General features: G+C 51.6%; 6 protein-coding genes across 6 annotated transcripts; 3 read left to right on the top strand and 3 right to left on the bottom strand.

Moving 5' to 3' along the window:
* Positions 1 to 535: 535 nt before the first annotated feature.
* Positions 536 to 3,577, top strand: KD926_010812 (amidase; the record flags this gene model as incomplete). The annotated part of the gene is made up of 9 exons (XM_053103215.1): positions 536 to 653; positions 703 to 774; positions 836 to 916; positions 975 to 1,055; positions 1,120 to 1,162; positions 1,475 to 1,627; positions 1,685 to 1,742; positions 1,831 to 2,437; positions 2,490 to 3,577. The coding sequence occupies 9 exons, from the start codon at positions 536 to 538 to the stop codon at positions 3,575 to 3,577; spliced, it is 2,301 nt and encodes a 766-aa protein (XP_052953376.1).
* A 96-nt stretch (positions 3,578 to 3,673) lies between these two features.
* KD926_010811 (putative MFS pantothenate transporter) lies at positions 3,674 to 5,360 on the bottom strand (the record flags this gene model as incomplete). Its single annotated transcript, XM_053103214.1, has 2 exons — positions 3,674 to 4,540; positions 4,809 to 5,360. 2 exons carry the CDS (start codon positions 5,358 to 5,360, stop codon positions 3,674 to 3,676), a joined length of 1,419 nt encoding a protein of 472 aa, XP_052953375.1.
* A 1,374-nt stretch (positions 5,361 to 6,734) lies between these two features.
* Positions 6,735 to 8,064, top strand: KD926_010810 (magnesium transporter CorA family protein; the record flags this gene model as incomplete). Its single annotated transcript, XM_053103213.1, has 2 exons — positions 6,735 to 7,366; positions 7,467 to 8,064. The coding sequence occupies 2 exons, from the start codon at positions 6,735 to 6,737 to the stop codon at positions 8,062 to 8,064; spliced, it is 1,230 nt and encodes a 409-aa protein (XP_052953374.1).
* Positions 8,065 to 8,200: 136 nt separating this feature from the next.
* On the bottom strand, positions 8,201 to 8,899 carry KD926_010809 (M24 family metallopeptidase; the record flags this gene model as incomplete). The annotated part of the gene is made up of 1 exon (XM_053103212.1): positions 8,201 to 8,899. One exon carries the CDS (start codon positions 8,897 to 8,899, stop codon positions 8,201 to 8,203), a length of 699 nt encoding a protein of 232 aa, XP_052953373.1.
* Positions 8,900 to 9,707: 808 nt separating this feature from the next.
* On the bottom strand, positions 9,708 to 10,136 carry KD926_010808 (ankyrin repeat domain-containing protein; the record flags this gene model as incomplete). Its single annotated transcript, XM_053103211.1, has 2 exons — positions 9,708 to 9,968; positions 10,044 to 10,136. The coding sequence occupies 2 exons, from the start codon at positions 10,134 to 10,136 to the stop codon at positions 9,708 to 9,710; spliced, it is 354 nt and encodes a 117-aa protein (XP_052953372.1).
* Positions 10,137 to 10,237: 101 nt separating this feature from the next.
* On the top strand, positions 10,238 to 11,319 carry KD926_010807 (uncharacterized protein; the record flags this gene model as incomplete). Its single annotated transcript, XM_053103209.1, has 3 exons — positions 10,238 to 10,274; positions 10,395 to 10,972; positions 11,032 to 11,319. The coding sequence occupies 3 exons, from the start codon at positions 10,238 to 10,240 to the stop codon at positions 11,317 to 11,319; spliced, it is 903 nt and encodes a 300-aa protein (XP_052953371.1).
* Positions 11,320 to 13,583: the final 2,264 nt, after the last annotated feature.

Genomic DNA, 13,583 nt, shown 5'->3' with positions numbered 1-13,583 from the left:
CACAAGAAAAAGAGACTTCTAATCGATAGCTCCAAAACCCGGACCATCAACAATGACCGATGCTAAATAGCGCATGATCATATGAACCAATAGCCTCCGTCTGACATCAGTTCTGCAATAGGCTAATCTGCAACTATAATAGTTCGCCAACACACTAGACCCGACCTAATCAGATTCCATACTACCTCGTATTTATAGGGCTTACATACCAACCCCTTGAGTTTATCTCTCCAGAGTCAAATAGTGGACAGCGGTGGATGGGGACTAGCAGGGCAATGATAGACGTGATACAGAGTACGGCTGAGACAGAATGGCGTTGCATCTAGAGATTCTGGCGAATGTGTGCCTCATTCATGCATATTCCTAATTCGATCAAGTGCTTATCTTCTGTATACATACTTCCTCTGCGGTGAGTTGAGGCATAAATAGTTTTGAACAGCCCACGTATTCTGGCTTGAAAACTGCAATCAATCAATCAATCAATCATTTCCCATCTCCTCCTCTCAGTTCAAAGTCCACCATCTCAAGAGCCAAAATGCAGTACTCCCGTCTTCTTCTCTGCTTCGCCGCTCTCGTCGGCTCCGCCTTTGCCCTTCCCACTCCCGAAGCTCCCACGGACGATGTTACCATTGAGGGCTACACCGGTGCCGGAGGTGCGCATATACTTCCTCCTCTTCACCTTCCATTCTAACACTTCCTTAGGCCGATCTATTCTCAACGGCGTCGAGATTAAGCGGGATGACGCTACTGTCGAAGGCTACACTGGTGCTGGTGGTACGCAACAAACATACAAGTCTCCTTGTGTTCATACATGCAGCATTCGCTAACAGTTCAGGCGTTTCCATCCTGAACGGGATCGAGCTCCCAGCTGAGAAGCGGGATGACGCTACTATCGAGGGCTACACTGGTGCCGGTGGTACGCAGCATACAATTTCTCCTGTGGTGATGATTAAAGTATTCGCTAACAATTCCAGGCGTTTCGATCTTGAATGGAGTCGAGCTTCCGGCTGAGAAGCGCGACGATGCGACTACCCAGGGATATACTGGTGCTGGTGGTGAGTATTGACTGACTCGTTGAGTTGGGTTTTCTGGTTGTCGTTGCTAATGCGATTGCTGTAGGGGTCTCTATTCTGAACGGTGTTGAGCTGCCTGAGGATGATGAGTAAATGGTTTAGGGTGGGTTGGCTGGATTGATATCTTCTTATGAGTACGATCTCAGTTAGTATGATTACAACGAACAAATAACTACGAGGAATTGCGACAATTCGTGGGCTCTGTACGGATTTCAGATCAAAATATATCTAGATATTAGTAGTTCAGTGGGGCAATGATAAGATGGTCTTTCTCTATAGCTAAGCACTTTATCATACTCTAGAAAAGCATTGAAGCGCTCGAAAATGTACATAGGGTCCCCTATCTCAGCATCACGACTGCAATGTGACTTGGAGTCATAACCCTGACTGAATCTATGAAGCAAGATGGATGCCTGGCTGCCTGATTGCCTGACGGCCTCACCGCCTTGCGGGTTGACTGTTGACGTCCGCCGCGCGCGCGACTCCAACGATCGACCAGTCGACATGTTGTATAAACAAGACCAATTCAAGGATTATCCCTATCCCCAGAAGGGGTGAGCATTCCAATCCCTCCGTGTCTCTCGTATCTAACTAACCAAGCCACCCGGCAGCCCCGATGTCCCTGCCACCTACGACCGGAAACCGAATCCGCCGTTGCGCGGTTTCGTGGTAAGCCTAGCCGCCTGGCTGTCCGTCTCCCCGAGTAATAAGACAGGCCCAGATCCCGATAAACTGACACGCATCCAGACTTGAAAAGGTGTGGTTCGTACCCAGTCTGATCTGGCTGAATGCGGGATTCGGTGCATTGCGGGATATTAAACCACATCTCGATTACACCGAGCCTCGATATGATCCGACGGTGATCCCGTTGCGCGCGGAGCAGTCCGAAGCCTCCGATAACGAGAATCCGTTCGAAGAACCGCCCTCCTCGTCGTTGTCTCCTTCCGCTGTGTCCCCCACCAAGTACTATTCGGCTGCCGACTACCATGCGCTATACAAATCAGGCGAGCTGACGCCGACGGCGGTCGTTGAGGCGCTTTTGCCGTTGATTCGTCGGGATTTGGAAACGCCTGGAAAACACTCGATTGCGTTCGCTGATAGTCAGGTTGAGGCTGTACGAGCAGCTGCGGAGGCGTCGACTCGTCGATATCGCGAGAACCGTCCGTTGGGATTGTTCGACGGGGTCCTGACCGCCGTGAAGGATGAATTCGACGTTGACGGATATCGCACGTTTCTCGGCTCCCTGAACGACTATACCCCGGAAGCGAAAGCGGAGGGCTCCATCACGAACTGGTGTGTGCGACAGCTCCAGAATGCCGGAGCGATTCTCGTGGGGAAACTGTCCATGCATGAATTCGGACTGGGTTGGTTGACTTCCCATCTGAGATCGTTGTGAGCTGGATCTAATCCTGGCAGATACCACCGGTAACAACGTCCATTATGGCACGCCGCCCAATCCGTATCATCCCCAGTACTACACCGGAGGCAGTTCCTCGGGCTGTGCATATGCCGTCAGTACCGGTCTGGTTCCTCTGGCCTTAGGCACCGACGGGGGCGGCAGTGTGCGTATCCCGTCATCCTTCTGCTCCGTCGTGGGCCTGAAACCCACGCACAACCGGCTCTCGCATTATCCCGGCGTCAACTATGCCAGCACAACGAGTGTCATCGGGCCTCTTGCCTCCGACATTCGCACCCTGGCCGAAACCTATCGTATCGTGGCTGCCCCTGGGCCCGACACCGCCTTCCCGGCGCCTGGACCACTGGTTCTGAAACCGTCGACCCGGGGAAAGAAGTACCTGGGCGTGTGCGAAATCTGGTTCTCGCGCGCATCCCCGGACGTGCAACGTCTTTGCCGATCCCTTCTCGATAAACTGGTATCCGTGCACGACTACACCATCGTGCCAATCGAGATCCCATTCCTCGTAGAAGGCCAGAATGCCCACGCCATGACGATCTTGAACGACGCCGCCGCCGTGCTAACAGAGACAAGCAACTTCTCCGCGGCCAACCGCATCCTTCTCGCGCTGGGCCGAGCGACCCCGGCGACCGACTATCTTCTCGCGCAGAAGCTGCGCCAAATGCTCATGCAGCACCTATCTGCACTCTGGCAAGAATTCCCCGGCATGATCATCGTCACGCCCACGGCTGCGTGCACCGGGTGGCGCGTCAAGTCCTCCACCGAACTCAGCTGGGGTTTCAGCGATGGCGACCAAACCCTCAAGGCCATGGAGTATGTCTGGCTGGCCAATTTCACGGGGATCCCTGCGCTCAGCGTCCCTGCGGGCTACGCGGACCCGGAGAAGGGCGCGCGCGGCGAGGGTAAAGTCCCGGTGGGACTGATGGGTAATGGTGAATGGGGCAGCGAGGAAGGTCTGCTGCAGTGGGGATTGCAGGTCGAAGAGATCACGTCGGAGTTGCGAGAACGGCCCCCGATCTGGGAAGATGTGATCCAGCGAGCGCGGGACTTGAACAGCACCACGGACAGCGAAGACGAGCACGAGTAACATGAACGCATTAGATAGATACATCAGGTCTTTTAATGCCACAATAGCGAGAGTATTTACCTGGAAAGACAATCCCTCCCTCCCTCCTACCTTATTCTATCCCCCCTTCTCACCAACCATCCTCCCCTCTTCCCCCTCTCCATCCTCACTCCTCCCTCTCCCCTCCACCTCCACCATTGTCATCTCCCTCCTCCCCTTCTCTTCTTCCCTCCCACTCATCCACACAATCCCCACCGTCCAAATCACCAACGCAACCGAACACCCAATCATCGCCCACATCCCCCTGGTAAATCGCGGCGCCATCTCCGCCCCATAAAAGAGGATACTCCACCACGCATTAACAGCATTATTCCCCATATTCATACTCGCAATGACCACGCTCCTCTGTCTCGCATCCTGCCCTCTCATCGCATCATTACACCACGCGAAGAACGTCGCCTGACACGCGTACACCGCCCCAGCCCAATAATAAGCTCCCATGACGGTGGCGGTATCGTTGAATCGGCCCAAGATGAGCGCCGACGTGACTGTACCTGTTATCCCGATGAAGTAACCCACCAGATACCTCTTCCCTTGGAGGATATCGGTTAATGTAGCCCAGAACAGCGTTGCGATTATCCCAACAGCCGGGACACCCGTTGGGTAGGTGTTTAGTTGCGAGACGGTGTATGTCCTCGTTGGGTGGGCTTTTAGATATAGAGCTAGTAGCGAATTCGAGGAGAACGATTCCGTCTCGCCGGCGATTATCCAGAGGATCACGAATGCCCACCAGTACCAGGTCGTGAAGAGGTGTTTCAGGAAGGAGAGGTTGATGCGGGATTGAGAGGCGTTGGTGTGTGGGAGGCGTGTGACGGCGAGATGGCGCTCTGAGGGCGTTAGGTAGGGCGCTGTTGTTGTGGTGGGGGTGTCTGGGAAGAGGAAAAGGCCGTAGATGGCGATTGGGAGGGTGATGAGGCCGTCGATCTTGTCGGGTTAGTTAGTGTTGGATATTAGGTGTTAAGTGCTTTTTAGGCTAATGTATGTATGTATGTAGTAGGATGTGCATGGGTGGGTTGGGTTGGGGTAGATATGCGGGGAAAGGGATGTAGAGAGGAGAGTTAGGGTTAGTGAGGAATGATAGCATGGCCAAGACACGCTAAATTGGGCCATACAAACAAGAATAAACAGGAAACTCGGAGCGATACAAAAGAGGGGAACGGGAAATGGAAAGGAGAAGGTAAGTCAGACTCACAATAAACAACCACCTCCAACCGGACAATCCCCTAACACCATCCAACGACGAATGAATCCCCGTCTGAATAAACCCCCCAAACATCGTCCCCGCCAGCCCGGACGCCGTAAAGATCCCACTCCGCTTCCCCAGCTCGCGCTCCGTATACCACGAGCCGAGAATATAGTGCGTACCAGAGAAGGTGCTGGCCTCAGACAGGCCCAAGAAGAAGCGAATGGCCATGATCCCTTGCGGATTATGCACGGCGGCCGTGATCATGGTCAGCCCACCCCAGAGCAGAATCATTGCGGGGAAGAAGATGCGCGGCCGGAAGTAGGTTAGGGCTAAATTGGAAGGAATCTGGCCGAGAATGTACCCTACGGTGAAGACGGTGTTGATCTGGTTGAGCTGGTTGCCCTGGAAGGACAGCTCCTCTTTCATGCCCGAGACATAGGCATTGGAGAGGTTGGAGCGGTCGAGGTAGTTGAAGAAGTAGGTGAGGCAGCAGAAGGTGAGGATGAAGAAGTCGATCTTGAAGAGGAGTTTGGACTCGGGGGTATTAAAGGTCCACATATTTTATTTCCCCTTCGAACATTTGTTTGACTGTAGCGAAAAAAAGAGGAAAATGGGGTAGCTGACTAGGAGAAGCTGAATGGGACCGGCATGGTCTTATATATTGCAGAGATTTTAGTCCATGCCGAGGCAAGGAGTGGTGATGATGGATTCTACGGCGTAGTTCTGGATCTCGAGCCGGTTATCTTAATTCTCTACGGAGACAAGACTTGGATTGATCTTCATGCAAATCTGATAGCCAGCCGGCGCTAACCGCGTTGGGCGATGAGTCAGCCTTTTCCCCATACTAACTATATCTCGCTGCTGATTGGCTGGTAGGACTCGAGCTGTCATTGCCGAAGCCCCGGGGATGCCAGTTTATCATGCTTTAGCTCAATTCGAACAGTTGGAATGCATTCTCCAAGATCTGAAGGTGACCAAGATGGAATTGCAATTATTCATACTCCCTAAATGACCGACATGATCACATTAGACAATGGTACTCTGCGAGCTGTACACTTCCAGATACACAATTCGGGAGAAATCATTCAACTACCTCAGTAACAACGTCTGATCGTTGATAGGATTCTGATAACACTTCAGAAAGTATGGACTGTCTGTTATCACATACACAGTACAACCGTGATTGCCACAAACCAATGGGGTTGCAAATTTGATTGCTTGCCGAAAACGGACTAGACCCCATTCCCGAAATGGATCCTGGATTGTCGCGCTGTCAAAAATGGCCCGCGTCTGTTATACAATGTTGCTATCATGAAAGTGCTCGGTATACAGGACCTATCGGCATTGGGATCGGGCGTTATCATTCTATCTATTCAGGTATATCCGCAAGTAAGGGATGGTGTTTGTTTGTCCATTAGATAGGTCGTGTCTTGGCGTGTTCTCGAGGGTACTAGAGTACTTGTTGACAGGAAGGATCATTCCCGGATTGGTGGAAATGGCTGGGAAAAAGAGATGTGCGTTCCTCAGAGATAGGAATGGGAGCAGATACTGCGATAGCCTTGTTAACGTCTAACCGAGCCTGAATAGCATGCCAAATTGCACGGCACCATGCCTTACAACGAGGCCTCCGGGGTCCCGACTTAGGGTTGCGTTATGCAATAATAATGCAATAGTGCAATGGGCATCCAGGACACTCCGCCTGCCTGAACGGAGCGGGCAGAACGGGCTTGGCACGGGGCAGTGCCGCCTCCTGAACCACCCTTTTGCCCTCTTCTCTCCCTCTTGCACGACCTCACCGTTTTCTTCTCCTGCCCATCCATCGCCAGACACGTCAGGATGCCGCTCGGTCTGCCGATCGTGCCACATCCTCTCTTCCCACATCCAGGCCTCCGGTCGCTTCCACATGAGAATTAATCCCCTCCCGCTCGCACCATGAGGCTGGTGAACGTCCTCCGCGAGAAACTCCTGAAGGAGTCTCGCTCCAAGCTTCTCCACCCCGTCGCCATGGACCCTCACGTCCCCGTCGAAACAAACGGGGACTCGTTCCTGGACCGGAAGCTGTCCTTCGACGAGATGGGCGAACAGCCACTCGAACCCACTCAATTCAGCTTCTTCACCACCCTCCTCGACTCCGAAATCCGCGTGCCGAACCTCGACGACCTGACCTCCTTCTACAAGCCCTTCGATACCCTGCTGGAGACGAGGGAAGATTCGGGAACCTGGTGGCTGCATGTGACCTCGCCGTCGGACGCAGATATCGAGAAACTCTGCGACATGTTCGACATCCATCCGCTGACTACGGAGGATATCAAGATGCGCGAGGCCCGCGAGAAGATCGAGCTTTTCGGGCCGTACTACTTTCTGTCCATGCGACCGCCGCGTCAGGTCGTTGCGCCCAACGCCGTTCGGGCCCTGTCGCTTAATGTCTACGCCATTGTATTCGCGCAGGGCGTGCTGAGTTTTACGTTTGGTCTGAGTGCGCATGCCGACCACGTGCGGCACCGTATCGAAGAGCATCGCAGTCATCTGGCATTGACGAGTGATTGGATCTGTTATGCCTTGATGTATGTTGCCACTGTTCATTCTGTTGTTATTGTACCTTCCTTTTTTTTTTTTTTTTTTTTTTTTTTTTTTTTTTTACCATCCCGGATGCTGACTGCATAGTGACGAAATTGTCGACGGATTCGCCCCGTTCATCGAGCGCATCGAGACAGGCGTGGAGATGATGGAAGAAGGCGTCTCCATCGCCCGCCCGGATGATATCGGAGTGGCGCTGCAGCGCATCTACAAATGTCGCCGGGAGGTCATTCGTATCCGACAGCTCCTGAACGATAAGACCGATGTCATTCGAAGTTTCGCGCGACACTGCGGGACCTTCAACTCCCCGACTGCCGATGTGGCTCTCTACCTCAGCGATATCCAGGACCACGTGTTGACCATGATGGCCAATCTGTCGCAGTCGGAGGAGATGCTATCCCGGTCGCAGTCTAAATACCTGGCGCAGCTGTCGTGGGATTCGACGCGCATGCGCAATGAGATTGTGGAAACGCTTAGTCGGCTGTCTGTGATCGGTGCGATCATCGTGCCGATGCAATTCATCACGGGACTGTTCGCTATGAACATCAAGATTCCTGGCAAGGGCACCGAAGGGGGGACTGAGCCCGGGACCCCGGGACTATACTGGTGGGGAGGTATCTTGGGGGTCATCTTGAGTGTGATCTTTTCCTGCCTCCTGATCGCCAAGAGACTCCGGATTATTTGATAGATGAGATGCTACTGGCTGGCCACAAAATATATAATATAAGCATACCTACTCCTGATTTCTCATTACCGCCTTATCCTCCGTCATTCTATATATTCTCCGATCCCCCCGAGTCCAATCAATCCAACCACAGTCCCTAGACAGTCAAAAGCTGTTCATAAAACCCCCCAAACTTATGAACCGGATCATGAAGATGAATCTCCAAGATCCAATGCCTCTTATTTCCGTCCTTCCCCACCGCACTAATCCTCTCCTCATTCCCCTCCTTAATATACAACTTCAGCTTATCCCTCGGAATCCTCTCATGAGGAAACGACCCCACGATATGTCCCGCCAACTCCGCCCCAAATACAAACCCCTCCTTCTCTGCCTCCTTAACCGCAATCTCATACAACTCGCCCCCCGTCATATCCGACCTCTCCCAATACTTCCCCTTCACCGTATACCAAATCGGTTCCAGCGCGTCCCGCAGGCGGATCTTGTTCGGATCATTCCCGAGCACATACGTGCGGCCGAAATCCGCCTCCCAGGCCTCAAATACCGGGCCCAGGTCCACGATCAGAATGTCGTCTGACTCGATGATTCGGTCTGGTGGATCTTCGGAGAAGGGGGTGAGGGTGTTTGGACCGCTGCGGATTACCCGTTTGTGCCAGTGGGATCGCACGCCGAGGGTTTCACCGAGGTCGTAGATCTCTTTGTTTAGTTGTTTTTCGCTGATGCCCGGGCGGAGGAGTTGTTTTTCGATCTCTTCGAATAGGGTTACGGCTTTTTTTTCGGCGGAGAGGAGGTAGGAGGCCCGCGCGGCTTCTTCGGGGGTAGCGTGTTTTTCTGACATTTTTGGGGGGTGTTTTCGGTGGTGGTTGTATATTGGTAGGTTGGTTCTGGAGGGAATCTCGGATTCCCCATAGTCAGGGTAGATTGTACAACGGCGGGGTAGCTGTGGAGGGGAGATGCACTTTCTTATTTATAATGACTGTTATTGGTCTCCATGGGTGGAGAGTGAGGGTCTCGGAAGGTAACTTTGATGGCCCGTTCTAAGGTTGATGGTCCCAGTGCTTAACGCTAAAGAGAAGGTCATTTGACCCCGCCTGGTGGCTTCTGGATTCTTGAATATGATTAATAACCAAAAGCTTGCGCATGAAGAGCCCTAGTCTACGGAGTATGCAAGACGACGTGGCGCGGTATTTCACTGGAAAGTTGAAGGACGTGTATGTGTTTTGTGTCCATGGTCTACTGAATCAATCGATCAATGATATTCTATAATGCCTCGAGTTCCTGTATTATGCTCACATATACATCGGCGCCTATGAGAGAGTGTTTTTCTAGAGCCTTGGAAGTGCTTACCTATACATATGTGACTGTGCTTGAGAGTTCTTGCTGATTTCTGTAACGGCATGTTTTGTGTTCCGGTGTACAAAATTTGGTATTTGTTTGGGGTTGGACGTGAGACTGCCAGCGTGTGCAGGATTGGCGCATTTATCATTTGATAAAGTAGATTACGAAAAGATGAGATGAAGTACAGGTCGAGTGTATAGGAGAAAAGGAGGGGGTCTAACAAGCTCGGAAGCCAAATTCAGCTGTGTAGTACAGCACGAAGAGAACCACAGTGGGTGTCAGGAATGCAATCTTCATAGGAGCCTTAATCATTCGCCCTCGCTTACGCTCAGGAGCTGCGCGATTTCCTCGTGGCCTTTCTCAGCCGCCCATGCCAGCGGTGTACGGCCATTGTTATCCTGTAAGTTGATATCGACCTCATCTTTGGCCAGTAATAGCTGCACAATTTCCTTGTGGCCATGCTCGGCAGCAAGCAGCAGCGGTTCACAACCATAAAACCATAAATCGATCTCGAACCGCTGTTCGGCCAGCAGTAGCCTGAAAATTTCCTTGTGGCCCTGCTCAGCGGCCTATGAGAGTGGCGTATTGCCATAACTATCATCTGATTCAAGATCGGCCTGACCTGTGGCCAGCAGGTGCTGTACAATTTCGGTATAGCCCATCTTAGCGGCCAAGGATAGCGGTGTCTTGTGATCATCATCAGATGTTTCAGGATCAGCCTTGTTTCTGCACAGCATCTCCACCACTTCTGTTTGTCCCTCCTTAACTGCTCGCAAGATCCAAGCGCCTCATAAGTCGACTGCCTTGGTGACGTCTATCTTCTCCAGTACGCTCAACAATGATGGATAACTTGCCGCCGCATGGTCCTTCCACATGTAGGCGGCATACTCTAGGAATGGGTGGTCACCGAAGTACGGCTGTAAGTCTGACTCTTGTGCTGTTATCAAGCTTCTTCTCCATTCTCTGTCTCGGTAGATAACCAGACGGCTGGGTAGGCAAGGAGCTGCTGCACTGGGCGAAGGACCATAACTTCGTTGACCGTGAGAGCTTTATCGTCTTTGCCGTTGCCCTCGCTCTTTTCGTCCTGGGTACATGCGGTCTTATTCAGACCGACGATGTCCTCGCCTGCTTCATCGCCGTGAACACATTCACATGGGATGACTGGTTCCGGCTCCAGACCAAGGACGACTCCCTTCAACCGACTATCGACATGCTCCTTAACGTCACTATCTTCCTGTGGTACGGCGCATACATACCCTGGGACCGCTTCGGCGACAACCCTGTTATCTCATCCTGGCACCTCGTCGCTCTTGGTGTTCTGGTGCTCCTCCTGCGGCGTCTGCCCTGGGTATTTGGCATGCACAGGTGGATCCACCAGATTAAGGAGAGGAAGCAGGCGATTTTTGTGGGATTCTTTGGACCCATTGGCGTGTCTGCGGTCTTCTACCTCTTTGTGAGTATGGAGTTTATTCAGGAACATTTGAGTGATAAGAACGGGACTACTCGAAGCGACGTCAGAGGCCTTGGTGAAACAATTCGGGTCATTGTCTGGTTCCTCGTGGTCTGTAGCATTGTCAGTCACCCTGTTTTTTCATAGCCCTAATTTCTGGCAACCGTCTAACGATGCATAAGGCTGTCCATGGGCTCAGTATTCCACTTGGAAAGGTGGGTTATCTGGCTCCTCAGACCGTTGGTCGGGTGCTCAGCGACACCCTGAACGGCGAGTCACGTGCGGAGGAAGGCCGACGCAAGATCCCATTGTTGGGCAATTATCTTGTTGGAAAGCCTAGCGATATCGAATCTAGGAATTTTCAGCACTCTACCGTCATATCGGGCCCGTTGAACACTCGTTTCCCGCACTCGGAACGTACTGCATTGCTGCAGGCGGCGGCCATACCCTCTCCTGCGAGCCAAAACTGAGATTGAGTCGGGTACGATAACTACTGCCCTACCTCATCGTGAGGGGGGGGGCATGGTTCTTAGATGGCACTGGAATCAGCCGCAGTGGCTGCTTTGACGGGGCGATTCGAAAAGATTACTGGAAAGGCCCTTATCACCCAGTAGCTGGAGTCCTATAGGTGACCTTTTACATTTGAAACAAGGAGGGGTCTATATCTGTTAGCCGTCTCTCTAGGCGTAATTGCTAGTAATGTACCCGTAGGAATATCGAATGATGAAGGTCTGATTCTTTCAATCTAGCTGCAAACAATGGTTTAAATACATGAAGAATAATAAGCAATCTAGCCTAAAAAGGCAGTTAGAAGAGACATAACTTTTAAACTATAGAAATAACAGAAAACTCTGCATAATCCTCGGGGATCGGTAGTTACCAATACCGATGTCCGGACTAGGAAGGTCTCCTATGTGACTAGCGGTCACATACGGTTGACAATATCATATACTTGCGTCCTTGTACATAGATCTATCGACAAGATACAGAGGACGATCATACCACACCCGAGCATCCAGGCCCTGTGACAGACGCAGTGATTGCTGACTGACTCATGTGTCTAATTAGCCGTCTTGCCACTGTCCTATTATCAAGACATCTAACTGAGTCTCTTTGGATGCCTTAAGTTCCCGGCCCTGCTAAGATTGGAGACTACAGGTGCCTCCTACTGAGCAGATTGGGGAAGAAGTTGATTCCTCTGGGCAGTGCGACAGGAAAGGGGATTTACAAAATGAGGGGTCGTAAGCGCTAGTTGGAAGCTAAAGCTCTTTGGTAGGGCTCGTTTTTGGACTGTTTCATGCCATTGCGCGCGTACGTTATCTCCAAGACTCCGCTGCAGATGATCACTGTCATGCGGACGATATCCGTGCATCGGACCTACCACGTGCTTCAATACTTTGGCCATGTGCTTTTACGGCTTTTAAACCAAGATAACAATGTCGCACTGTGTTGCTGTACACGACATAAGTGCGGATAGGCGTCAAGGTGGCTGTTCTAGAAATCTGAACGCTGGTAAGGTGTAAGGTCGCCCTTGGTGAAACTAAAGGATTTTTAGTTAATCCATACCTATTTTCTCGATGTGAGTTTACTAACATACCTGTGACATTCCAATTCAGGGTGGTGAGATGACACTCACGCTTCCCTTGGCGTTCTTCTAGTCACAAGGCTGCAGCGCAGTCAAGATGCATCTTACTGAGGCCTAAGAGAACTGGCCTACAAAACCCAGAAAACTCGTGCGACGGTGAATGTGATCGCCAAAATCACTATTTTAAAGACGCCTACCCGCCTATTGACTATACAGCGGCCGGTTACTAATTGGGTAGGTGACCACCAGCGGATCATACCATCTCTGCCAGGAAGTTATACTGGCCGCTTCGGAGCCAGGACAAATGCGAGCCATCGCATGAATAGTACTGTAACATGCACTGTTTTCTTTATCTTCCACGGCGTTCATAATGAAAACATGTTTTTTCAGTTGAGTCGGGAAGTCGGATGTAAGAGCTTCGACTATGATCGACATGCCCTGTCGACTATTTATAGTCGGAATAGCCGAACTATACCACCCCGAGACTTTGCCAGGTAGCACTAGAGTGACGGGAAGAAAGGGGCAAGAAACCTATCTGGTCACAGCTATTTTGACAATGGCGAAGCCGATCGTCGAGCCTGTTACTCCATTAATTCGGAGCAAGGAACTCGGGGATAGGCGTTGAATCGGTGAGAGACCGAGCGTCATCAATATAAATACCACTCAGAATCTCTGCTACCTAGAGACAAAACCAAAATCGATATCATTCTGCTCATACCTTCTCGGGTAACTTCAAAACCTCTTTCAAAATGCGCTTCTCTCTTCTTACCGTCATTGCTCTCGTGGGTGCTGCGTGCGCCGCAAAGGTTCGGAAATCCATTCATCAGTCCCCAATTCATCTGCGGTACTAACTACTTAATGCACAGCTTCCTTCCGGTGCTCCTTGCAAGAAAGACGGTAGTATGGGCGTCTGTGCATCGAACTTGTGTGTGGTATGTGAAATTTCCATCCCTGGATGCTGGTTCACCTGGAAGCTGATTGGTATACTCTATAGCAATCTCCCAACAAGGCGCAGGGCGTGTGCAAGTGATCTCGCTCTCTACTCAGGGGCACGCAGGAGCATTGTGGTGTTCTAGTAGTATCTCAGCTGGGTTTACTTCCTGGGCTCGAATTGACCGGCAACTATCTTTGTTGAATCCTAGTTTCGGC

This window comes from Aspergillus affinis (assembly GCF_023601865.1).
Source record: "Aspergillus affinis strain CMG 70 chromosome Unknown NODE_87_length_163274_cov_91_156480, whole genome shotgun sequence".
NCBI lineage: Eukaryota > Fungi > Ascomycota > Eurotiomycetes > Eurotiales > Aspergillaceae > Aspergillus > Aspergillus affinis.
Note: the sequence above shows the minus strand (reverse complement) of the source record. Positions and strands in the feature narration are given on the sequence as shown.